The 26,121-nt window shown below is 46.7% G+C and overlaps 2 protein-coding genes across 8 annotated transcripts in view; one reads left to right on the top strand and one right to left on the bottom strand.

The window, feature by feature from the left end:
* The first annotated feature begins 131 nt into the window (after nucleotides 1-131).
* DDX39A (DExD-box helicase 39A) lies at nucleotides 132-25,832 on the top strand. Its single transcript, XM_063931721.1, has 10 exons — nucleotides 132-317; nucleotides 2,881-3,093; nucleotides 3,249-3,469; nucleotides 3,593-3,776; nucleotides 4,696-4,814; nucleotides 4,899-5,030; nucleotides 5,114-5,223; nucleotides 8,540-8,684; nucleotides 8,863-9,010; nucleotides 25,633-25,832. The coding sequence occupies exons 2-10, from the start codon at nucleotides 2,886-2,888 to the stop codon at nucleotides 25,647-25,649; spliced, it is 1,284 nt and encodes a 427-aa protein (XP_063787791.1). The 5' UTR covers nucleotides 132-317; nucleotides 2,881-2,885; the 3' UTR covers nucleotides 25,650-25,832.
* Nucleotides 25,477-26,121, bottom strand: part of ADGRE5 (adhesion G protein-coupled receptor E5) — a 295,974-nt gene continuing 295,329 nt past the window's right edge. For all 7 annotated transcript variants that reach the window (XM_063931714.1, XM_063931719.1, XM_063931718.1 and 4 more), the window contains one exon: nucleotides 25,477-26,121. In XM_063931714.1, coding sequence (XP_063787784.1) covers nucleotides 26,089-26,121 — 33 coding nt within the window. In that variant the 3' untranslated portion in view covers nucleotides 25,477-26,088.

Genomic DNA, 26,121 nt, shown 5'->3' with positions numbered 1-26,121 from the left:
TTTAGACTGGCATCCCTGTAGGCGGCAGATGCTGCTGCTGCTGTAAGGACTTTGTAGTAGTCCCGCCCCCGCGTGTTGGCCAATGAGGTGTTGATTTAACAGTAACAAAGTCCGCCATCTTCCCGGGATCTAGCACTCGCCACGCCCTGTTATTTATACTGTACGTGCTGCGTGATTGTGTGCCGGGTCGTCACACGGAGACTCGGCCTATCAGCACTCGTGGGCGGGGCGTAAATCGGGCCTGGGTAATCTAGGCCGAGAGAATCGGCGAGGAGCAGCAGCAGCACACGTGGAGGTGTATCGGTAGGAGAGGCAAGGTAAGCGGGGCCAGGAGAGTGGGAGCCGCCGGTGTGGCCGGCACTGCGCCGCGTGACTGGTTCTCAGGCTCCAGACTCGGGAGAGGCGGGACTGTATAGGAGTTAGCCGGTGAGAGCCTCAGTGTACGGCAGCAGCGAGAAGGGCTGGGTGACCGGGTAAGGACGCTGTGTGCGGGCCGGAGAGTTACGGAGGCCGGGGCCTGTTCAGATGGTGGCTATCGGGATGAGCAATGAGAAGACGGGCTGGAGATGATCATGTGGCTGCCGGTCCCAAATGAATGAAGAATCCCGCCTCATTCTGTGTATCGGGCCTACAGCAGTCCCTGTGTAATGGAGGCTGGGATCTGTGCTCACATATGAGCTGTATGTACATACAACAGCGGGTTCTGCGGGTGGGGGGAGTCTGCCATTGTCCCAGCAGCCTGTTTCTGGGAGGGGAGCTATTGTATGTGCTGATTGCCTTTGTAGCCCCCCCCCCCAATGCACACAAATGTGGGTCCCAAACATAGACATATGGGCACACAGGTATGTCCCTCCCCCACGTCCTCCCCCATGCATTCATATACAGGCACACAGGTATGTGAGCCCCTCCCCACACCACCATTCATACACACAGGTATGCCCCATATGCAGGCTTAGCTCTCTGGGGAAATGTATCAAGGATTAGAGAGAGAAAGTATAATGCCAGCCAATCAGCTCCCAGCTGCCGTGTTACAGGATGTTTAAAAATGACAGAAACTGGCTGGTAGTTTATCTCTCTCCTAGCTTCGGTCCATATAGCCGTCTGTGTGTTACGAGGAAGTTACTGTGTTCCCTGCTGTATTTCTTGCTCATCAGGAAGAAACAATACTTGTCTTTGACCTAAAGCTCATGTCTAGTAGTGTGACATTTGTTTCATGCCCAGGGAGGTATTAACTCTTAATATGGGGTTAAGCAGATTACATTTAAACTTGTAGTTAAGGGCACTGTCATTGATGCCTATTTGTGACTGCCCTCTGAATCCATGTAACTTAAATCTTCTGTGCAAATCAGGTGTGTGTACGCTAGTGAGATTACATACCTGTCTTGTTTCCAGTGATCTGATACTATGGGGCAGATTTATTAAGCTCGGTGAAGTGATAAAGGACCAGCCAGTCAGCTCCTAACTGTAATTTTTCAATCCCAGCCTGTAACATGGCAATACGGAACTGATTGGCTGGTCCTTTATCACCTTCCACTTTATCACTTCCCCGGGCTTAATAAATCTGCCCCTATGTTCCTACAGTGATGGTGATCTGTATGCACTCTCATAGGGCAATCCCCTGATGTGTACTGACTTTGTACATGGTGACTAGAGAGAACTCCCATTCATCTGTAACTATCCTGACTACCTGAATTCTGGACTTGTCATGTCCTGATGTAATATATAGTTGTATTTGGGAACCGTGACCATATTGATTTCTTACATGTTTAGAGGAACATTCAGATTAAAGCTTAATGCAGTGATTTTCAACTTTTTTTTTTTTAACTTGCGGCACACCGACAAGACTTTCAAATTGCCAAGGCACACCATCAGTACCCCACGGGGCAAAACAAAAACACATGCAGTGGCCCCCACAATAATGAAACAAACAGTTGCCATGACAGTAATGAAACAAGCACGTAGGCCCCCACAATAGTACAAGCACGTAGGCCCCCACAATAGTACAAGCACGTAGGCCCCCACAATAGTACAAGCACGTTGGCCCCCACAATTAATAAAAGCATATTGGATCCCAAAGTAGTAAATCAAACAACCTGCCCCCCACATTAATACAAATACAATGGCCTCTCCAGTATTACAACAATTGCACTATAACTTAGAGTGTCCCTCCACAGAAAAACAAAACACACTGGCTCTTACTGCACCTGTCTGTTGGAGCGAAAGAAGGAGCTCGGTTGTCGCTGTCATTCAGTGAAGGGGAGCTTCAGCAGCCTTAAACATGTGCGGCAGGAGAAGGGAGCAGCAGCACTAAGCAGACGCGGGCAGGCAGGTGGGCGTGGAGGGGTGCAATGACACGCTGTGTGTGAATGACCTATGATGTGTATAGGTCGTGGTCCGTGCCGCATCTGAGCTGCCCGGGCCCGAAATGTTAAGTAAGGGTGGCAGATGCGCACCTAGTCAGCAGCTCAGGCGGCACACTTAATAACCGCTCACGGCACACTAGTGTGCCGCGGCACAGCGGTTGAAGACTGCTGGGTTAATGGCTTGCTTCATGAGCCACCAATCCAACATTAAAATATTTTCATAGTTTACTGGCTTATTTTAATTACAGTAATCTGAGACAAATGTCTGTTTATGCCCATTATAACTCGTGTTAGATTGTAAGCACAACTGGGGCAGGGACTGATGTGAATAGCCACATATTCTCTGTAAAGCACTGTGAAATATGTGTGCTATATAAATTACTGATAATGTTATACCTTGTTTTTAGTTGTGTAAAGAGATCTCTTTTCGGTTTGCTTATTGATCTCACTACTATTGTAATAAGGTGTCAATTCAGCATTATAAGGAATGCGAATAACATTGTCCTTTTCCTTTTAGACATCATGACAGAGCAGGATGTGGAAAATGAGTTGTTGGACTATGAGGAGGATGACGAGCCCCAGGCAGCAACTGAGACTCCGGCACCAGCCGGCAGAAAAGAAGTTAAAGGGTCGTATGTGTCCATACACAGCTCTGGTTTCAGGGACTTTTTATTAAAGCCTGAACTCCTTCGAGCCATTGTGGACTGTGGCTTTGAACATCCCTCTGAAGGTAAGCGTACCCAGTCTTTCCCCAGTATCATTGCTTAATGTCCTGCCTGACTACTCCGAACTGCTTCCTGAAGTCACCCCTTGCTCTATCATCCTCTATCTTCTAGTTTTTGTCAAGACATCCTTGTGTTGACCACTCTGCACTCTTTCTTTCAGTTCAACATGAATGTATCCCTCAGGCCATCCTGGGCATGGACATCTTGTGCCAGGCCAAATCGGGTATGGGGAAGACTGCTGTATTTGTCCTGGCCACTCTTCAGCAGATTGAAGCAGTGGAGGGACAAGTCTCTGTTCTTGTTATGTGTCACACTCGTGAGTTGGCCTTCCAGATCAGCAAGGAGTATGAAAGATTCTCCAAATATATGCCAACAGTTAAGGTAAGCCCTGGATTTCATTGCTGAAAACAAAGTACACACCTTTTTCATTTCTTAATTTACTTTTTGTGTTTAATTATGGCGCAGGATTTTTATTTCTGAACTCCATATCTTCTCACCTTACAGGTTTCAGTATTTTTTGGTGGTCTCTCTATTAAGAAGGATGAAGATACAATACACAAAAGTTGTCCTCACATTGTGGTGGGAACTCCAGGGCGTACCTTGGCACTTGTTAGACAAAAGACACTAAGTTTGAAAAACGTTAAACACTTTGTCCTGGATGAGTGTGACAAGATGCTGGAGCAGCTAGGTAAGGAATTGTATGGGCTGGAAACAATGGTGAGGTTGTTAGTCTCAGTAGATATGAGGGATGTATCTGCTGGACAGTTGGTGGGCCTGATTCTGAGCCGTACGGATGGACACCCACTGTACACAGATGGCTAACGCCGTTATATACACATTGTAAAGTGTATATCTCTGCAATAGCATCGGCCACGCTTCCATGAGTGAAAGCATCCACCATCGTCACTTGCTCCTTCCTCGTGCTGGGTACAGGAGTGTTATCTGCATTTGGCGTTGTCACTGCATATGCAACGCGTATAATTCTAGCTACACACCCAGGACACACCCACAAAACTGCTTCCCTTGCATGACTTTACATTGGGGGTAATTCCAAGTTGATCGCAGCAGGAATTTTTTTAGCAGTTGGGCAAAACCATGTGCACTGCAGGGGGGGCAGATATAACATTTGCAGAGAGAGTTAGATTTGGGTGGGTTATTTTATTTCTGTGCAGGGTAAATACTGGCTGCTTTATTTTTACACTGCAGATTGAACACACCACACCCAAATCTAACTCTCTCTGCACATGTTATATCTGCCTCCCCTGCAGTGCACGTGGTTTTGCCCAATTGCTAACAGAATTCCTGCTGCGATCAACTTGGAATTACCCACATTGTTGCCACCTAAAATCACCTTTTTAGCTGCCACAGAGAAACTAAGATTTGAACAACTCTGAAACATACATGGGTTTGGGAATGCAGCCACAACACATGCATTATGTGAAAAATCTCTAGCTACAGCCACATTTGAGGTTGCGTGCATCTCAGAATAATATTTGGTTCATGGACATCTCACCATTAAAACATCATACATGAGGTCTGAAATTACAATTTCATGTAATGTTTTGTGAGTTAGGGGTTGTTAAATTGTTAGCTTGTTTCTCCCTCAGATATGCGCAGAGACGTGCAGGAGATATTCCGTCTCACCCCTCACGAGAAGCAGTGCATGATGTTCAGTGCCACTCTCAGCAAGGAAATTCGGCCTGTCTGCAGGAAATTCATGCAGGATGTAAGTTCTGGGAGCTCTTTAGCCTGTGGCAGACCTCTCATTGTTTCTGTGCTGTTCTATAACTAGCAGTGTATATTTCCTCAGCCTATGGAGGTCTTTGTGGATGATGAAACAAAGTTGACGCTTCACGGCTTGCAGCAATATTACGTCAAGTTGAAAGACAGCGAGAAGAACCGCAAATTGTTTGACCTGCTAGATGTGCTGGAGTTCAACCAGGTTAGTCTAAAGTTCTGCTGACATCCATTATGATCCATGTGCTTAAGTGCTCTGCAAACCTTGACTGCAACCTTCTCCTTCAGGTGGTGATCTTTGTAAAGTCTGTGCAGAGGTGTGTGGCACTGGCTCAGCTTTTGGTAGAACAGAACTTCCCGGCTATCGCTATCCATAGGGGCATGCAGCAAGAGGAGAGGTGAGGTGTTTGCGCTTTGTTTGTACAGGAACAATTATTTGTCTTTGGACAAATAATTTGAAATTTATAGATGTACACTAATGCATACACAGCAGGTGTGTGATAATATGCTGATGCTGTAGGAGCATGACAATGAATTGAAACGTGCACTTGTGGCTTTGCAGATCCAAGCAAGACAACTAAATTTTGTTAGTTAGGGTGTGTACAGACGGTGAGATCCCTGCTATGTTCGATTTTGACTATGCGATTTCCCAGCCCAGATGGTACAGATTTTGACTATCTGTACTTGAGATTTTGTCTATGTACGATTTTGACTAAGTGCCAATTTTGACTATACTTTGTACTAGATTGTACACTAGATAGTCAAGATTGACTTGCCTGCACAATCTATCTATTTATTTATTAACAGTTTCTTATATAGCGCAGCAAATTCCGTTGCGCTTTACAATTTGAAATAACAATAACAAACTGGGTGATAACAGTCATAGAGGTAGGAAGGCCTATCTAGCCTTACGATACCGACCCCACGGGAGTGCGCATCGGGATCGGATCTGTATCGCAAGCTGCCTAGCACCATGAGATATACACTAACTTTTCATAAGATTTTGACTATATAGTCAAAATCTCACAGATTTATCCCACCGTGTGTACACACCCTAAGCTTGCCGGTACTACAGGGGGTGATTGATAAGTACCCGTGTTAGGCAGGTAAAAAAAAATGTATTGGTACAAATCAAAATTTTCAGCATAGTCCCCTTTTAGCTCGGTATGCTTGGCCCAATGATATTCCTACTTTTTCAAGCCCTCCAAAAAAATAGGATTTGTCAAACTCTGCGAAATAGGCTTCAGTTTCGGCGATGACCTCCTCGTTCGATGCAAATCTTTTTGCCGAGCCATTTTTTTTTTCATGTTTGGAAACCGTACCATTTCATCCACAGTCACCTCAATTGGCGACCTGGATGCTCTTCATCAAGGACGGATGTACGACCATGCTTGATTTAATTGAACAAATATCTGATGGTTGTTATCGAAGGTGAAAGGTCCCCATAAACTGCTTCCAACCTTACTTTGCTTTCCTCACACGTCTTCCCATCCAAAAATAAGAATCTAATCACCAACCGGTACTGCACTTTCTCCATAGACAAAACTCAAACTTGCTCACTTCCAACAGATACCAAAACAAAAGTACACAATGGGTGGTATTCAAATGTTTGAAAAGTCGGTTGGGTGTCTGTTAATTAGGAAAAAACAGACACCAACTGACTTTTCAAACATTTGAATCTCCCCCATTGTATTTATCTGAGATTCTGACAGTCGTTGTTTGACAGATGACACTAAATGATATTGTATACAGATTTGACATCTGTGGAACCATCTGTCTTCCAACACGCGTACTACTCAATTTACCCCCCTCCTTGTATGACAGCCACTTCACTGGGTTCTGTTTAGTGCAGCTTGTTTGGCATCCTTAATATGTAAGTACAATAGTTGAAGGTCTTGGGCAGTCTGCTTTAGCCATGTTTTCTTTGGTGCATCACGTGCTATTTTCCATCCAGGTGTGTTATTTAGGCACTGGTATGGTACTCTTTTAGGCTCCATTTTACAGACATGTCTGAACCACTTTAAACGCTGCCTTTTTAATATAGAATTTGATTGTGGGTTGGTTCTGGCATAGTTTTCTAAAGCTTTTATTTCCCAGTAGCGTGTTAGATCCAAGCAAATGTGTACGTGCACGCTGCAGTGGACATTGATTTCTTTTGATAATCAAACATCTGAGTGAACTTAAGGTCGTGTAGGATCTGAGACGCTGGCGCCATGTTCTCTGCATACAGGATTGCAGATGTAGATTGAGACTCGCCTTGGAAAAAAAGTCCATGACAACTGCCACTTCCAAACAGCCCCTGACTGTTAATAACTTTACAAAGAAATCCTCACTGCAAGCGTCATAGCTAAGTAAGCTTGGCTCATGTGCAGTTGTCAGATCTCTCAACTCCATAAATATCGGTGTTGCATATGTCTGAATAGAGCCATACTTTGACTACTCCTATAGAAACATTGTGGATCATGAATGTGGTGACATCCAACAGAGAAGCACAATATGCAGTATTGTGTACTGAGTGTCTGCAGTGAAAAGAAGTATGTGTCTGTTAAATCTGTACATGTAGAGAGGTGGCACGGGTGGAGGGATTTATTGGGCTGTGTAGGTATGTATATGAATTCTGATGCAGCTGCTCCCTTTTGGTGCATGTTTTGTGCTGACTATCAGCATGTGGCAGCCTAGGCTGATGGTAGATGCTAGATTCAAGTGGCCTAAAGGACCATTTACGTCAGGGGGAGGAGGCATGACAAGGGGGAGGAGCTAGGCCAGCAGTATAGTACCTCTACTATCCACGCCGCCAACTATTACCTTTAGTATCACCGCACACGAAGCGAGGCGAGCGGAGTGAGCCCGCGAGGGTACTTTTCGGGTACCCTGTTCGGCCGTAGCTCCTCCCCCTGGTGACGTGTCTCCTTCCCTAGTGATGTCAGAAGGTCCCTTCTCCCACTCCGATTTAGAACCAACCCTAGGCTGATATATGCAACTTGGATGTTTTATTATTAAAAATGTAACAAATGTATAACTATATAATCTTTCTGTGGTGCTATAAAGGTCACGGTGTGCCTGTCCAGCCTTTAACTGATTGGTCAAGTTGCTGCTTCCTTCAGCATGTGCTTACATTCAGTGCCCGCTGGGACATACAGATGGAGCCCTGCTCATCTATCCCTTTAATAGGATTAACTGAGCCAGTGCTGTAATGACTTAATCCCCTGCTGTATTGTTCTCTGTATTGTATTGCAGCTGAGAACAATAGATGAAAGGATTATGCTAATAAACCATGGCGCACCAGAGAAGACCTAGATGAGCGAGGCTCCATCTAGGTATAGTGCACCATAGAAAACGTATTAAATATAATAAAATCACAAATGCATTACACCTAAATCCTGTGGCTCAAACATTTGTGAAACCATATCTTGCCCCTTACAGATCCAGACTCATGTGAAACCAGCAGCTTCTCTTATTTATACAGCCTGAGGCCAGAACATGGGGAATCCCCACTGTAATAGCACACAATGGGCTTTACGTGTAATGAAAAAAACCCATTTACCTATGCACAGTCACAGGCATCGTGAGATAGCTGCATATTTGTGTTTTATGGAAATTGCATGTTTTTATGGAAATTCACATCGTTATTTCTGCCATAAATGTAGCCACAATCCTATATGAACCACAATTTTATTTTTGTGATTATCACTCACTGTTCAATCTGTTTGCCAGGCTATCCCGATACCAACAGTTCAAAGACTTCCAGAGGAGAATTCTGGTGGCCACAAATCTTTTTGGACGTGGGATGGATATTGAGAGGGTTAATATTGTCTTCAACTACGACATGCCTGAGGACTCTGATACCTACTTGCATAGGGTAAGGTCCCTAAATATACAGAAGGATAATACTAGGAAACTTGACTTTATATAGAATATTTTACAGCTTGTGGTTTGGCTAAATGTGCATGTGAAGTTCTGTGTAGATGACATAGCTTGGATCCACCAGTTCGTTGTTTGTAATCACCCTTTATAACTATATCTGTTTCTGTTTTTAGGTGGCTCGTGCGGGCCGGTTTGGCACAAAGGGTCTAGCTGTGACTTTTGTATCCGATGAAGAAGATGCCAAAATCCTAAATGATGTCCAAGACCGATTTGAAGTCAATGTGGGCGAGCTGCCTGATGAGATAGATATATCAACCTACAGTGAGTATATCATCATTTTGGTTATCACTAACCCTGTGCTTGTCTCTGTTATACATTATTTCTGTTAAGTGTAGCTGTCTGCATTAAGTGCAGGCTCTGGTCTTGTTAGCAATGTCACAGAGGAGGCCATTATCCCTACCCTATTTTGTGCATATCTAAATTATCCTCTGTTCGGTCAAGCACCATGGCTGTTAACATTAAACATCTGTGAATGCTATTGCTGTTCTATGTCTATTGTATTTCTTTTTCATCCACTAGGGGTCACTGGAGTACTCTTGGGATATGGACGGCTTTAGCAGAACAAAGGCACTGAATATTTAAATTTAGAACTCTCCACCCCTCCATATCCCCGAGTACCTCAGTGTTTTTTCTGTGCTCACAGAACTAACAAGGCTTGTGTGGAGTTCCCACACTTAGTTGAAGATTTTATTAATTTTTCATTTTTACTTTTACATTTTTACTTTTTCACTTAGCACATCCCTTCCCAGTTTCTGTAAAAACATGGGTCCGGGATAGTGCCGCTGCACGGACAGCGCATGGCGTGTCTGTCCTCACAAAGAGCACCCTCACAGCCACAGGCAGCCTACTGCAACAGCTGGACGGAGCTTACAGATAGAAGCCCTGTCGCAGCCATTAACTGAAGAGCTCGGAGCTTACAGATAGAAGCCCGTCGCAGGCCTCCCTACAACAAGGTATGCTGGGGAAACGGGGCGGTCAGCGCAGGCTGCCGCCCCGCTGTGTGGGGTCCGTGTTGTAATGCCGCCCGCTCATACAGCCGGCCCGCTCCGTCCGCCCGCCCCAGGCGCTCCGTCAGCGCTGTATTGCAAGTGCCAGCGCTCGGAGGGGGAGACCCGCCGCAGCTCGGCTAGCGACGCCGGAAGCCGCTACGCGCCGCTCCGGCCAGCCGACCTCCGCTGCTCTGCAATAAGTGTCCCTCGCCTCCCTGCAATGAGCTTCCCGACTCCCCGCTGAGACACAGCGCTACGGGGGAAGGGGGGGGGGGGGGGGGGACTGGCTGATTACAGCGCGGCTGCAAGGGGGAAAATGTAAGGGAAAGAATAGCATGACAGGCTGCCATATCTATAGGTGGTATTAATAGAGAGCCTATATTAAACTGCAGTCGGCAGTAGTGATGTGCACCGGCAATTTTTCGGGTTTTGGGTTCGGTTCCGCGGCCGTGTTTTGGGTTCGAACGCGTTTTGGCAAAACCTCACCGAATTTTTTTTGTCTGATTCGGGTGTGTTTTGGATTCGGGTGTTTTTTTCAAAAAACCCTAAAAAACAGCTTAAATCATTGAATTTGGGGGTCATTTTGATCCCATAGTATTATTAACCTCAATAACGATAATTTCCACTCATTTTCAGTCTATTCTGAACACCTCACACCTCACAATATTATTTTTAGTCCTAAAATTTGCACCGAGGTCGCTGGATGGCTAAGCTAAGCGACCCAAGTGGCCGACACAAACACCTGGCCCATCTAGGAGTGGCACTGCAGTGTCAGGCAGGATGGCCCTTCCAAAAAATACTCCCCAAACAGCACATGACGCAAAGAAGAAAAAAAAAGAGGCGCAATGAGGTAGCTGTGTGAGTAAGCTAAGCGACCCAAGTGGCCGACACAAACACCTGGCCCATCTAGGAGTGTCACGCAGGATGGCCCTTCCACATGACGCAAAGAAAAATGAAAGAAAAAAGAGGTGCAAGATGGAATTGTCCTTGGGCCCTCCCACCCACCCTTATGTTGTATAAACAGGACATGCACACTTTAACCAACCCATCATTTCAGCGACAGGGTCTGCCACACGACTGTGACTGAAATGACTGGTTGGTTTGGGCCCCCACCAAAAAAGAAGCAATCTCTCCTTGCACAAACTGGCTCTACAGAGGCAAGATGTCCACCTCATCATCATCGTCCGATTCATCACCCCTTTCACTGTGTACATCCCCCTCCTCACAGATTATTAATTCGTCCCCACTGGAATCCACCATCCCAGGTCCCTGTGTACATTCTGGAGGCAATTGCTGCTGGTGAATGTCTCCATGGAGGAATTGATTATAATTCATTTTAATGAACATCATCATCTCCACATTTTCTGGAAGTAACCTCGTACGCCGATTCCTGACAAGGTGAGCGGCGGCACTAAACACTCTTTCGGAGTACACACTGGAGGGAGGGCAACTTAGGTAGAATAAAGCCAGTTTGTGCAAGGGCCTCCAAATTGCCTCTTTTCCCTGCCAGTATACGTACGGACTGTCTGACTTGCCTACTTGGATGCGGTCACTCATATAATCCTCCACCATTCTTTCAATGGTGACCGAATCATATGCAGTGACAGTAGACGACATGTCAGTAATCGTTGGCAGGTCCTTCAGTCCGGACCAGATGTCAGCATCAGCAGTCGCTCCAGACTGCCCTGCATCACCGCCAGCGGGTGGGCTCGGAATTCGTAGCCTTTTCCTCGCACCCCCAGTTGCGGGAGAATGTGAAGGAGGAGATGTTGACAGGTCGCGTTCCGTTTTGACTTGACTATTTTCTCACCAGCAGTTCTTTGAACCCCTGCAGACTTGTGTCTGCCGGAAAGAGAGATCCAACGTAGGTTTTAAATCTAGGATCGAGCACGGTGGCCAAAATGTAGTGCTCTGATTTCAACAGATTGACCACACGTGAATCCTGGTTAAGCGAATGAAGGGCTCCATCCACAAGTCCCACATGCCTATCGGAATCGCTCTGTTTTAGCTCCTCCTTCAATGCCTCCAGCTTCTTCTGCAAAACCCTGATGAGGGGAATGACCTGACTCAGGCTGGCAGTGTCTGAACTGACTTCACGTGTGGCAAGTTCAAAGGGCAGCAGAACCTTGCACAACGTTGAAATCATTCTCCACTGCGCTTGAGTCAGGTGCATTCCACCACCTTTGCCTATATCGTGGCCAGATGTATAGGCTTGAATGGCCTTTTGCTGCTCCTCCATCCTCTGAAGCATATAGAGGGTTGAATTCCACCTCGTTACCACCTCTTGCTTCAGATGATGGCAGGGCAGGTTCAGGTTTTTTTGGTGATGCTCCAGTCTTCTGTACGCCGAAAGTGGCCCACAATTCGTCTGGCCACCGACAGCATCTCTTGCACGCCCCTGTCGTTTTTTTAAATAATTCTGCACCACCAAATTCAAGGTATGTGCAAAACATGGGACGTGCTGGAATTTGCCCAGATGTAATGCACGCACAATATTGCTGGCGTTGTCCGATGCCACAAATCCCCAGGAGAGTCCAATTGGGGTAAGCCATTCTGCGATCTTCCTCAGTTGCCGTAAGAGGTTTTCAGCTGTGTGCGTATTCTGGAAAGCGGTAATACAAAGCGTAGCCTGCCTAGGAACGAGTTGGCGTTTGCGAGATGCTGCTACTGGTGCCGCCGCTGCTGTTCTTGCAGCGGGAGGCAATACATCTACCCAGTGGGCTGTCACAGTCATGTAGTCCTGAGTCTGCCCTGCTCCACTTGTCCACATGTCCGTGGTTAAGTGGACATTGGGTACAACTGCATTTTTTAGGACACTGGTGAGTCTTTTTCTGACGTCCGTGTAGATTCTCTGTATCGCCTGCCTAGAGAAGTGGAACCTAGATGGTATTTGGTAACGGGGGCACACTACCTCAAGAAATTGTCTAGTTCCCTGTGAACTAACGGCGGATACCGGACGCACGTCTAACACCAACATAGTTGTCAAGGCCTTAGTTATCCGCTTTGCAACAGGATGACTGCTGTGATATTTCATCTTCCTCGCAAAGGACTGTTGGACAGTCAATTGCTTACTGGAAGTAGTACAAGTGGTCTTCCGACTTCCCCTCTGGGATGACGATCGACTCCCAGCAGCAACAACAGCAGCGCCAGCAGCAGTAGGCGTTACACTCAAAGATGCATCGGAGGAATCCCAGGCAGGAGAGGACTCGCCAGACTTGCCAGTGACATGGCCTGCAGGACTATTGGCTTTCCTGGGTAAGGAGGAAATTGACACTGAGGGAGTTGGTGGTGTGGTTTGCGCGAGCTTGGTTACAAGAGGAAGGTATTTACTGGTCAGTGGACTGCTTCCGCTGTCGCCCAAAGTTTTTGAACTTGTCACTGACTTATTATGAATGCGCTGCAGGTGACGTATAAGGGAGGATGTTCCGAGGTGGTTAACGTCCTTACCCCTACTTATTACAGCTTGACAAAGGCAACACACGGCTTGACACCTGTTGTCCGCATTTCTGTTGAAATACTTCCACACTGAAGAGCTGATTTTTTTTGGTATTTTCACCAGGCATGTCAATGGCCATATTCCTCCCACGGACAACAGGTGTCTCCCCGGGTGCCTGACTTAAACAAACCACCTCACCATCAGAATCCTCCTTGTCAATTTCCTCCCCAGCGCCAGCAACACCCTTATCCTCATCCTGGTGTACTTCAACACTGACATCTTCAATTTCACTATAAGGAACTGGACTGCGGGTGCTCCTTTCAACACTTGCAGGGGGCGTGCAAATGGTGGAAGGCGCAAGCTCTTCCCGTCCAGTGTTGGGAAGGTCAGGCATCGCAACCGACACAATTGGACTCTCCTTTGGGATTTGTGATTTCGAAGAACGCACAGTTCTTTGCTGTGCTTTTGCCGCAAGTCTTTTCTTTTTTCTAGCAAGAGGATGAGTGCTTCCATCCTCAAGTAAAGCTGAACCACTAGCCATGAACATAGGCCAGGGCCTCAGCCGTTCCTTGCCACTCCGTCTCGTAAATGGCATATTGGCAAGTTTACGCTTCTCCTCAGACGCTTTTAATTTTGATTTTTGGGTCATTTTTTTACTGATCTTTTGTGTTTTGGATTTTACATGCTCTGTACTATGACATTGGGCATCGGCCTTGGCAGACGACGTTGATGGCATTTCATCGTCTCGGCCATGACTAGTGGCAGCAGCTTCAGCACGAGGTGGAAGTGGATCTTGATCTTTCCCTATTTTTTTAACCTCCACATTTTTGTTCTCCATATTTTGCGCACAACTAAAAGCCACCACAGGTATACAATGTAGATGGATGGATAGTATACTATTAATACTTATACTTATGGACGACAAATGACGACACAGAGGTAGTAGGTACAGCCGTGGCCTACCGTACTGCTGCTTAGTGCTTATATATATATATATATATATATATATATATATATATATATATATATATATATATATAATATACTGTATAACGGACCTGGTGGACACTGTCAGTAGACTGCTAAACAAACTAGCATGAAGAAAGAAAAAAAAAACACCACAGTGTTTTTCAGGCAGACAAACGAATACTGGACTGGTGGTCACTGTCGGCAAAACTGTGCACTGTACTCCTGCTATAACTGCTCCCCAGTCCCCACAATTAGGCAGTGTGAGCAGTGCACTCAGCACAGATATATCATGCAGCAGTGCAGCACACTGAGTGAGCACAGATATGGTGGAGACTTTTTTTCAGGCAGAGAAACAAAGGATTAAACTAATCAAAACCCTGCACTGTACTCCCTAACAGCTGCTCCCCGTCCCACCAATTATAACTAACTAAGTCACTCTGTGTTCTACTATAACGGAGAGGACGCCAGCCACGTCCTCTCCCTATCAATCTCAATGCACGTGTGAAAATGGCGGCGACGCGCGGCTCCCTTATATAGAATCCGAGTCTCGCGAGAATACGACAGTGGGATGATGACGTTCGGGCGCGCTCGGGTTAACCGAGCAAGGCGGGAGGATCCGAGTCGCTCGGACCCGTGTAAAAAAAAAAAAAAGGTGAAGTTCGGGCGGGTTCGGATTCCGAGGAACCGAACCCGCTCATCACTAGTCAGCAGGCAGAGCCCATATTAACACTGGAGCATGTATTGTAACCTGCCTGTGATTATCACTATACTAGACTGTGATTATCACTGTATAATAGACTATTGAGCCTATATTAACACTGCAGCAGGTATTGTAACCTGTCCTGTGATTATCAGTGTAAGCATGGCATGGGGGCCATTTTAACCATGTTTCCTGTTTCTTCCAGTTTGTAATTCCAGAATGTTCCTGCCCTACATTTCTACTCCACCGGAGGCGCAGTAGTGTTAGTGGGAATTTTGGTTCAGGTTTCACATAGGCTGGCCATGTGAACTGTATTTCGGCTATATATATATATATATATATATAATATATACACACCTTAAGTAAAAATTTTACTGAGTCGTGCAAGTGTCTGTCCTTTGGCTATTGTGTTGTCTGTCTGTATAAGGAGTAAGGCTCCAGCACAGACTAAAAATAAGTTTTACTACAATGTCTGTACATAAATCTACCACATGTTCAGTATGTTTTGTAGGTTTCCACTCCGGAAGCCGGTTCATTCCCAGATCCTATGTTAAGCATTGGCAATTCAAATTGACTCCGCTCGACAGGAGCGGTAAGATCGGAGTCTCGGAAGTTACTCCGCCAGCTCTAACGGAGGAGTCTCAGCCTTTCCAAAGGTCCAACTTCACTTTGGGTACCAGGGTGTTAATTTAACTGGTCTTATAATTTAAACATTTCTGCTATGTTGCAGTCTGACAATTCTATGTCAAACCTCACAGCGCTAAATACGAGTGAGGAGGGCACATTAGACCAGCAGTCAGATAGTGCGGGTTTTGACAACCATACATTGCTAATGACCAGTGAGTCAGTCTCTGAAATTTACAGAGACTAAGGAGCCTCTAACATCTAATCCGTTGTATTTACTAAACGACAGAGATCTTCAATGGGCTTTTTATTTAGGATATCTTACTAAGATTTAAGTCTATTTACCCGTTTCCACACAGTGACATCTAAATTGGAGAATCCGCCATTGGTGAATTTGTCTGTGTCAAACTTTATAAAGACCCAAGATACATTTGGGTCACTAGGGCGCTCTGTGTATGGAAACAATGACGATCACGTTATACTTATCGTTAATCACATCTGAGAAGCTGCTGAGTATCTCTGTACAGCTTCTGCTGCCGCCTGTTAGCTCGCTTCTCGCTTTTCATCGTCGCTAGTTTCAGCACGACAAGGCCAGAAGTTGTTTGGTCCTAGATTTGACAAATGCATTTTTCAGGCCAAGGTGGGGGGGGGGGAGGGGGAGGAGGAGTCTAGTTTCCCGCCATTGCCTCCTCCGGTATCAAGACGGAAATACTCTGGTCCGGCGTTTAAAGCCTTTAGACTTCAGTCTTTTCAAGGCTGTGGTACAAAAACAGTCACGCCTTGTAACGCCAGGGCGCTAAAGTCACAACAAGCCAGTGGCTTGACTGGCTCCCAGCCCATCTCGAATTTCCAATTGTGGGAGCGCGCCTTTACACGTTACATTTGCCGGGTTTCCAGACATCCACTCATGGATGTATCCGCTCTTTAGGGTTAAAAGAAAGCTGTCTCCCGCCACTGCGGTTTTTCAAGGCAGGACTGCCTCTGTCGGACGACAAGAAGGCATTTTGGCAGGTTGCCATTCAGTCTCTGCTGGATTCAGCCGTTTTTAATTCCAGGCCTGGTACACCAACAAGGTCAGGGTTATTATTCCCGTCTGTTTGTGGTACCGAAACCGGAGGGCTCCGTCAGTCTCAATCAGTAAGTCACTTACTACAGATTGAAGATGGAATTTCTGCGGTCAGTATTTGCATATTTGGAGCCACAAGATTGCGCTTTATCTCCAGGATGCGTACTTACACATTCCGGTTTGGTCACCTCATCACAGGTTCTTGCGTTTTGCAATACGCCACAACCATTAACAGTTTCAGGCTCTACCGTTTGGCCTCTTGTCAGCGCCTCGGGTATTCACCAAAGTGATGTTTGTGATGATAGCTCATCTCAGATCCGTGGCAGTGACAATCCTTCCATACTTAGACGATCTGCTCATAAGAGCTCCGTCTCAACAGATGCTACTCCGACTTGCGCTGCTAACGTACACCACGGTTGCAGTGTCAACTTCAAAAACAATCGCATCTAATTCCGTCTCAACGACTTCAATTCCTAGGTATGATTCCAGATACGGTAAATCAAAGAATTTAACTACTACACCAGAAAGTACAGATTATACGCCATCTGGTACAATTAGTGCTCAAGCCACGCACACTATCGGTACATTTGTGTATTCGCCTATTAGGAACAATGATGGGCTTTCGAAGCGTTTCAGTTCGGAGGTTTTCACTCGCGTCCATTTCAACAGCAGTGGTCGCCCTCACATAGGCAGATTCCCCACAGGGGGGCGAGGGTGTCTCTACTCTGGGCGAGAGTCTCAGAGGTTGGGGAGTTGTAGTTTAAAATGGTCAGCGACAGGGTCTCTAGACGGATCACGACAGATTGCTGTCTATAAATGTCCTGGAACTCCGTGCAATTTACAATGCACTACATGCTTCGTTCTCAGACTGCACAAGTGCAGTCAGACAACGCGACGGCAGTCGCATACACAACAACCAGGGAGGAACGAGAAGCCGCATGGCAATGCGGGAAGTAGCTCAAATCCTCAATTGCCCAGAATACCACAAGGTGATATTGTCGACTGGGTTCATTCCGGGAGTGGACAACTGCTAGACGGATGATCTCAGCCGTCGGGATTTTCATCCAGGAGACTGGGCATTAAATCCAGAGGTGTTTCACATGTTGGTCCACAGGTGGGGTTACCCTCAGGTGGACCTGATGGCATCGCCACAATTACAAACGCCCCAGTATGTGTCCAGAACGACAGATCCAAGGGCAGTGGGGGTGGATGCTCTCACAATCGCGTGGCCGTACAGCTTCGTGTATCTGTTTCCACCGTTTTCCGCTGCTCTCTCAGTTGCTAAAACGGATCAAAAGAGAGTCCGTCACAGTCATACTAGTGATGCCTCATTGGTCTCGGAGAGCTTGGTTCTCGAATCTCCGCGGACTACTCGCAGACGATCCTTGGCCGCTCCTACTACGTCCAGACCTGTTACAACAGGGTCCGTTCTTTTACCCCTATTTAGCGCGGCTGCGTTTGACGGGGTGGTTGTTGAGACCGCCCTCTTAAGAAGAGAGGGCATTACAGTATCGGTTATACCAACCATGTTACGAGCTAGGAAGCCGGTTACGGCAGCTCATTATTACATAATTTGGCGTGCCTATATAGGTTGGTGTGAAGCTCGGAAGTTTCCGACATCATCTTTCAAGTTATCCCGTATTCTGTTATTTTTACAGCCGGGGTTGAATGGAGGACTGCGTTTATCTACACTGAAGGTGCAGGTATCTGCGTTGTCAATTTATTTTCAAAGACGATTGGCTCTATTGCCAAAGGTACACACTTTTCTGCAGGGTGTCCTCAGAGTACAGCCTTCATTTATTCCACCTACAGCGCCATGGGACTTGAATCTGGTTTTAGATTTCTTAGTCTTCATATTTTGAACCCTTACAGCAAGTGGATATTAAGTTTCTCACTTGGAAAATGATTTTTCTTCTAGCCTTCGCTTCGGCAAGGCGTTTTTCAAATTTGGGTGCCTTGTCATGCAAGCCACCGTATTTGGTGTTTCCTGATGACAGAGCGGAACTTCGGACGAATCCCGATTTCTTACCAAAGCTAGTGTCATCTTTTCACATCAATCAACCAATAGTAGTTCCTGTGTTAACAGTACATTCTAGAACTCTGAATGTGGTACGCGCATTACGCGTTTGTGTCCCGAACATCTACAGTTCGTAATACGGATACGTTGTTTGTTCTCTATGATGCTGCCAAGTGGGGTTGGCCAGCTTCTCAGCAGACCTTATCCAGATGGATAAAACTGACTATACGTCAGGCTTACCTTAAGGCTAGGTTACAGTCGCCTACATCAGTAATAGCTCATCCCACAGGTTCTGTGGGAACGTCATGGGCAGCTGGTCGTGGAGCTTCTACGACGCAGCTTGACCATGCGGCTACATGGTCTTCAGTGCACACGTTTGTGCGCTTTTACAAGTTTGATACGTTTGCGGCATCAGCATCTAGCTTTGGCCGCCTAGTGTTACAGGTGTCAAACAGCTCTCCCGCCCACGGGGGGAAGCTTTGGTACGTCCCAAGAGTACTCCAGTGACTCTTAGTGGATGAAAAAGAAAATAGGATTTTGGTACTTACCAGGTAAATCCTTTTCTTTGAATCCATAGGGGGCACTGGACGCCCACCCAGAGCAGTTTTACCTGGGTTGTATTAAGCTCAGGGGATCTTATGGTAACACATTTTCACCGACTGGTTCAAATTATAAGGTTCTATCGGTTATGGTGTCAACTGTTTCGTTGTCAGTAACGTTATGTGTCAACTTTGTTGTTGTCCGTTATGTTATAGGTAATTCTCCATTGTCAACCTCTCTAAAGTTCCTGTTCGGCTCAGTAAAAAACACTGAGGTACTCGGGGATATGGAGGGGTGGAGAATTCTAAATTTAAATATTCAGTGCCTTTGTTCTGCTAAAGCCGTCCATATCCCAAGAGTACTCCAGTGCCCCCTATGGATTCAAAGAAAAGGATTTACCTGGTAAGTACCAAAATCCTATTTTTAGAACTATTGATCCTTTACCCAAGGGGGCAAATTCAGTTAGCTGTGAGGTTCTGTCAGCACATTGCACATTTATGGTTTTCACCCATAGGGGTGCCAAGAAAAACTAAACAAGATTTCTGCAGTGGGGTACACTGGTATGCCGCAGGGAATAACATCAGGTATAGAGTTGGATCTTGATCCGAGGCACCAACAGGCTAAAGCTTTGACTGTTCCCAGGATGCACTGCACCGCCTCCAGACACTGGAGCTCAGTTTGTAAATTGGTGCCTGCTGTGCAGGCAGCTAACAGGTGGGCTGCGCTAAGCATCCCTGAAAAGAGCTTTTTATAGAAGAAAGAAGACTTCAAGGGCTGCAGTCTGATATTCTGTGCTGCTGCTCAGTCACCTCCCTCAGCGGCGCTGCATACTCCCGCACCCTGGTTGCAGGGTACTTGCAGCGGAGGCTCTCCGGTTCCCATAAGGCACACATCACCGCTGCTGCTCTCCTGGATCACGTGGCCGCACTTCAGGGTGGAGGTAAGAGGGTCCCCCTAGCTGGGACCCGCCGAAATCGCGATCCGGTCGCGGTCCCAGTGGCGTGGACACTGGCCGTGCAGGGACCCCACTATATCCACCAGGGCAGGGAGCACAGATCGTATTTACTAAAATCCATTTAACATGGGCTCCATAGTACCCGGTGGAAAAGTCTAGCAGAGGGGATAAGCTGCTGACCTGTAACCCCTCCCCCAGCTCCAGGCGCCATCTACAGCAGGTGTTCCCGCCCTGGAGCTGCATCTCTCTCTCTCAGCGTTTGGGCGCCATTTCACATAGCTGCGCTGATACTGGGACTGCTGCGCACTGTCTCCTCTGTAAAGCCACCTGTCTCATCAGCACAGTGCATTTACAGGACACTTAAATATTCTACATGTCGTTTAGACAGCATTAGTTAAGAACAAGTGCACTACTATATGAATATTTAATACAAGTATTCTGTGATATACATCCAGTGTTTATTGTGCATTGTTTGTTATATCTGTATACATAGCTATATGTATTACTAGTCCAGTGCAGTTTTATTGATTTATATGTAATTTCTGCATTGCACCTGTGACTGTGTGCCTATAGCTGCTGTGTGTATTCTTTTCTGTGTATCACACACATTGCTATCACTATATTCTGTACCCTGGGGCTTTAAGTGCGTCGGGGTCTCATATACCATATAGTGTTCCACAGGATATACTGTTTAGTATTTTACACTGTGTGTTTGTCACTTGATACCGCTTAAATCCTCTGTTGTGCTGTAAATTTGCGGTTACATAACACAGGGTTTTTGTCCGGTATTGTGTTTGGCTGTATTGTACTGTTACATTCCCAATAATGTCCGCTACACAGGGCGGGAAATCCCCAGACGCTCCTGCACCATGCAGTGCTGACGTTGACAGCGTCCGGAGTCTTACCGGTACGCTGGGGCCGCGGGGCTGGCTTCTCAGGCGGCGTGTGGGCAGCAGCAGAGGTGGGCTGCTGCGCCGGGTCCAAGGGCAGCAGTAGCTGCGGTGAGGGGGTCTGCTCGTGGCGGCGGGTCGCTCTTGCTGAGCCGTTGCTAGGAGACATGGGGCAGTGAGCTGTGTGGCTATGCAGAAAGGTCTGCATTACTGGGCGCCGACATGTTGGAGACCAAGTTTGAGGCATACTTTTTGTTTCCTGTTTCTTCCAGCCAATCCAGGGGAAGTTCTCCCTACAAAAGGGGGCTGGTTTAGGACAGGGATGCCAGTGCTTCAAGTTACAACCCTGTTGTAGGTGCTTTAGCCTGTGCTCCCAGGATTCTTGCCGTATTCTGGTTACTCCTGACCCTGCTTGGCCGGTTCTCTGTTGCTGCTGCAGCCCTGCTGTTCCTAGCCTGCTGCTGCCTGTGGAAGCGCTCCTGGAAAACCCGGTCCAGTAAGACTCTTTGGGCACAGTCGGTCCCGGGTCTTCTGCCTCGTCTTTCTAGCCACACTCCACAGATCTTCATCTCCAGCCACGTCTTTAACCACCATCCACAGTTCCGCAGTTCATAATCTACAACATCGGCTTTCAAGCCACAGTCCTTTGTCTCCAGCCACGTCTTTAACTACTATTCACAGTTCCGCAGTTCATTATTCACAACCTCGTCTTTCAAGCCACATCCCGCAGTTCTTTGTCTACAACTGCGTTTTTAATTAATCGTTCACCAGCCACAGTTCTCTACCTCAGCCCTGTCCATAAGAACTACAGTCCACTGACTTAGCTCCACCTACATTCTTCATTGCCCCTTGTCCCATGAGAAGGAACTATATCCAACCCCCCCGTCTCGTTCATCCACAGCCAACTATTTCCTTGGGCAAGTCTCAGCTGCCCGATCCTCAAAACTCGCTAGCCGTGACAGACGTCACGGATTTATCTGAGGAAAAGATTTCTGCTGAGGGTTCAGGTACTGGGTGTTCTGCCCCCACTAGTCAGCCTGCAGCACCTGTGGCACATCAAGACCCACCTTGGGCTGCATTTTCCAATATGCTGACTACGCTTGTAACACGGCTTATGCCCCCTGTGGGACCTCCTGTGCCATTACAGCCACATATTGTCCCTGTAGTTAATCCAGCATGGGTGGGATACTCTTTCAACCCAGTTACAGCAATTAAATCAGTCCTTGGTTAAACAAACTCCTAACTCTCGCCCTTCTGGGACCAAAGGGTCCTCTAACGGGGCCATTTCTTCCTCACAATCTACTAATGGTTCGGATGATTCTTCCGATTCGGATGGGGAATATACTGATCCATCAGATGCTGATACTGCTGATTCTACAACAGACGTGGATGTCCCTGACCTAGTGGAGGCTATCAAGCTGGTTCTTCAGATTGATGACGTTGACCCTTCTGACACGTCTAAGAAACCTGATAAGTTCAAACGTCAGAAGGTTACTAAATTAGTTTTACCACATTCTGACCATTTAATTGACATACTGTACGTCAAGAATCCTGGTCTTCTCCCGGAAAGAAATTTTCTGTCTAAAAAGACGCTAGCTCGTTATCCTATTTCTGTGGAGTTGAGTAACAAGTGGGAAACCCTGCACCAGTGGACTCGCATGTAGCCCATCTTGTGGTGTCATCTACTCTGCCTCACCTCTTTGAAGGAACCGATGGATAAATGTGTGGAAGGTTGCTTGAAGTCTATTTACACCCTTACAGGTACTGCACATAGACCCACTATGGCAACTTCTTGTGCTGAACAAAGGCATTGAAGCATGGGTTCAAGCAATTGAAGAGCTACCTCCTGAATTTTTAGGACACTGCCAGACAATCTGTCACACATTACCACAGCCTCCGAATATATTCAGGAGGTGGCCTCTGATGCAGGTGTTATGGCGGCCAAGGCATCTACTACGTCTATCCTGGCTTGCTGGATTCTGTGGTTACGGTCCTGGTCTTTGAGTCCAGGTCAACCGAAGACCTTGGATGTGCTCCCTTTTAAGGGAGATATACTATTTTTGGAGATGATCTGATCTGGCATTTCTCCCAAGTACTAATCCTTCGGCTCTGAAGGCTAAGAGTTCTACTCTTCGTTCCTTTTGACCTCCAGGTAAAGCAAAGGGTCAGGCGTACCCGAGACAGGCTCGCACTTCCAAATCCTCTAAGCCCAAACCTAAACGGTCTTGGGGTGCCCGTCTGCCTGCTTCCAAACCGGACAAGCCTGCTGCATGACCCCGGGGTGGGAGGCCGACTTCTGCAGTTTTGCCCAGTTATGGTTAAAGACCACTTCTGACACCTGGTTACAGGAAGTGGTCTCTCTCACGGGTACGCAATCTCTTTCAAGAGAAGTCCCCCCTCGCCAGTTTTGCTCAACTGTTATCCCTTCGGATCCGTTAAAAGCACAAACTCTACATTTGCTTGTCCAATCCCTCCTGGATTCAGGAGTGATAGTGCCGGTGCCTGTCTCAGAGAGGCAGGGGATACTATTCAACACTGTTTCTAGTTCCGAAGCCGAATGGATCCTTCAGGCCTATACTCACCTCAAATCTTTGAACAAATTTTGTCAGGGTATCCAAATTCCGTATGGAAACCCTGCGCTCTTATTGTACTGGCTTTGGAACCCAAGGATTATATGGTATCCCTGGACATACAGGATGCTTACCTACACATACCTATTGCCATGTCGCATCAAGAATATCTGCGGTTTGCTATTGGCAACCTACATTATCCATTCCAAGCCTTGCCTTTCGGACTGCCCACGGCTCCTCGGATCTACACAATGGTCATGGCAGACCTCCGCCGTCAGGGTATCTGGATCCTGCCGTATCTGGACGACTTGTTGATCCTGGCGAACTCCCCATAGGTTCTTATGTCATCTGGAACTGACTATCCAATTCCTACAAGCCCACAGGTGGCTCGTCAACTGGAAGAAATCCTCGCTGGTCCTTGCTCAGAGCATGGTGCACCAGGGGGAGTTACTGAACACACACAACCAACATTTCTTCTGGTCTCCGGAGAAGGTCCTGAAACTTCAGGACAGAATCAGATGCTTCCTCTCTCGTCCAAGAGTGTCCATACACTCGGCGATGCAAGTACTAGGCCTCATGGTGTCTGCTTTCGATATGGTAGAGTACGCTCCATTTCATTCCCGCCCTCTACAGAGGTTAGTCTTTCCAAGTTGGACGGCCTGCCTCACTGGATCAGGTCTCAAATGATCTCCTTGACTCCGGAGGTCCGTCTGTCACTGAGCTGGTGATTACAGGCCCAACAATTGAGCTTGGGGTTGTCCCTTCTGGATCTCCAACTGGGTACTACTACCACTACCTCAACGCCCAGACCTCCTTGTTCGGGGCCCTTGTGTCTACCCAGACCTGGCTTTGACGGCGTGGCTCTTGAAGTTTCACTCCTGAGGGCCAAAGGATTCTCTGAGGCGGTCGTCCCTTCCCATGAGGAACTGTTATAGGACATCCCCGATGTTGTTCCCTGTGGGATACCAGTGTACCCCGTTGCAGAAAAGTTATGGTAGACTTACCATAGTTAAATCTTTCTGTGAGGTACACTGGATTCCACAGGGCGCCCACCCTGACGCACTTAGCTTCTTTGGGTTGGTATGGCAGTAGCCGCTGGTACCTCCTTCTGCCGTGAGAATGTTGTTCTATGTGGCTAACATCTACCAGCTCTATTTTACCTGCTACTGCATTGGACTGGTTAACGAAACAGCTCCAGTGCCTGGAGGCGGTGCAGTGCATCCTAGGAACAGTCAAAGCTTTAGCCTGTTGGTGCCTCGGATCAAGATCCAACTCTACACCCCCAATGTTGTTCCCTGTGGAATCCAGTGTACCTTGCAGAAAGATTTTAACTATGGTAAGTTTACCGTAAATCTACCTTTCCCCCCCCCCCCCCCAACTACAGTAGAATCTCCCTTTAATGTGCATAGAGGAACCTTTTACTTATGGAATAGTCTCCTCTGTGGCTTATATGTAAAGTTAAAGGATATAGACATTCGGCATGTAATCTACCTTTTAAGATAATTTTACAGTACATCACCATGCCCATTTGTAGGCTTAATTTACATATTTCTCCTTTGACACCACCATAGTGTAATCATTGCCTACCTGCACACAGTGGAAGCAGACACTATCCGTTGTGACTGAAGTCTAACACAGAGGTTCTCAAACGTGGTGCTCAAGGCTCCCCAATGGTCCAGATTTTAGGTATATCCATTGCTCAGCACATATAGGTAAATAAGTCGCCTGTTGCCAAGCATGGATGAACTTAAAACCTGGACCATTGGGTGCCTTGAGGACCTTGTTTCAAAACCTCTGGTCTAACCATTAAGAACAAGTGGTGGTACTGGTTCTTGGTGAATTGAATCTATTGCAGTATTTCCTTTCTGAAAGGGTGTCCCTTCTCCCAACACCTGCACATAGAGGCCTGATGTCCCTTGTTACTTTTAATAAAACAGGATTATGTATCGGTTGGGTACACAGCACAATGAAGCAGATCTGTATCCATTTATTAGCATGATATACAAATTGTGTATTTGCTTTATATATAAACCGGTACCTTTTTTCTGTGCATAAGCGCTTCATTTATATGAGTATATTTACATATTGAACAGTGTGAAATAACCTTTTTCCCCCTCACTTCCACAGTTGAACAGAGTCGATAACACCCCATTCCTCTGCTGCCTGCTCTCAAGCCGATGTTCTTGGTTCCTCTGTGCTCCTTGTCTGCCCACAACCCCGGCATGGGGATGTTTCTTGATTTTACAATATCCAGGGATTTTTTTATTAATGAGTTTGGGTTTTTGTGTAAAGAAGGGAACGGAATTAAAAGTTTTTTATGGTTTAAAGTCTTGTGTGTCGCTGTAATTTTTCCTGAACACCAGTAAATTAGCGAACAGTCTGACACTCTGGTTCCTGGTGTAAAGGGCTGAATGGCGAAAGCGGAGTCTGCTGTAGGAATAATGTGCAATATTCTTCACTGGCTCATATTCAAAGCATAGGAGCTTAGTTTCCCAAAGCCTGGTTTGAGGCCAGTGAAGAAATGCAGTGCAACAATTGCTAGCTTGGTGACTTCAATCCACATTCAGGCTTGTATCCAGTTCATCATAAACCAGACTCTTTGCTTGTTGTCTTGCC

The sequence above is a fragment of the Pseudophryne corroboree genome, chromosome 6 (assembly GCF_028390025.1).
Source record: "Pseudophryne corroboree isolate aPseCor3 chromosome 6, aPseCor3.hap2, whole genome shotgun sequence".
Classification (NCBI taxonomy): Eukaryota; Metazoa; Chordata; class Amphibia; order Anura; family Myobatrachidae; genus Pseudophryne; species Pseudophryne corroboree.
This window is presented reverse-complemented; position numbering and strand designations above follow the sequence as displayed.

Bases quoted from the DNA above. Each gene is read 5' to 3' on its own strand.
- DDX39A (XM_063931721.1), top strand. From the start codon at position 2,886: ATGACAGAGCAGGATGTGGAAAATGAGTTGTTGGACTATGAGGAGGAT. The intron at 3,094-3,248 runs GTAAGCGTACCC...TCTTTCTTTCAG, and splicing joins CTTTGAACATCCCTCTGAAG to TTCAACATGAATGTATCCCT. The intron at 3,470-3,592 runs GTAAGCCCTGGA...CTCACCTTACAG, and splicing joins AATATATGCCAACAGTTAAG to GTTTCAGTATTTTTTGGTGG.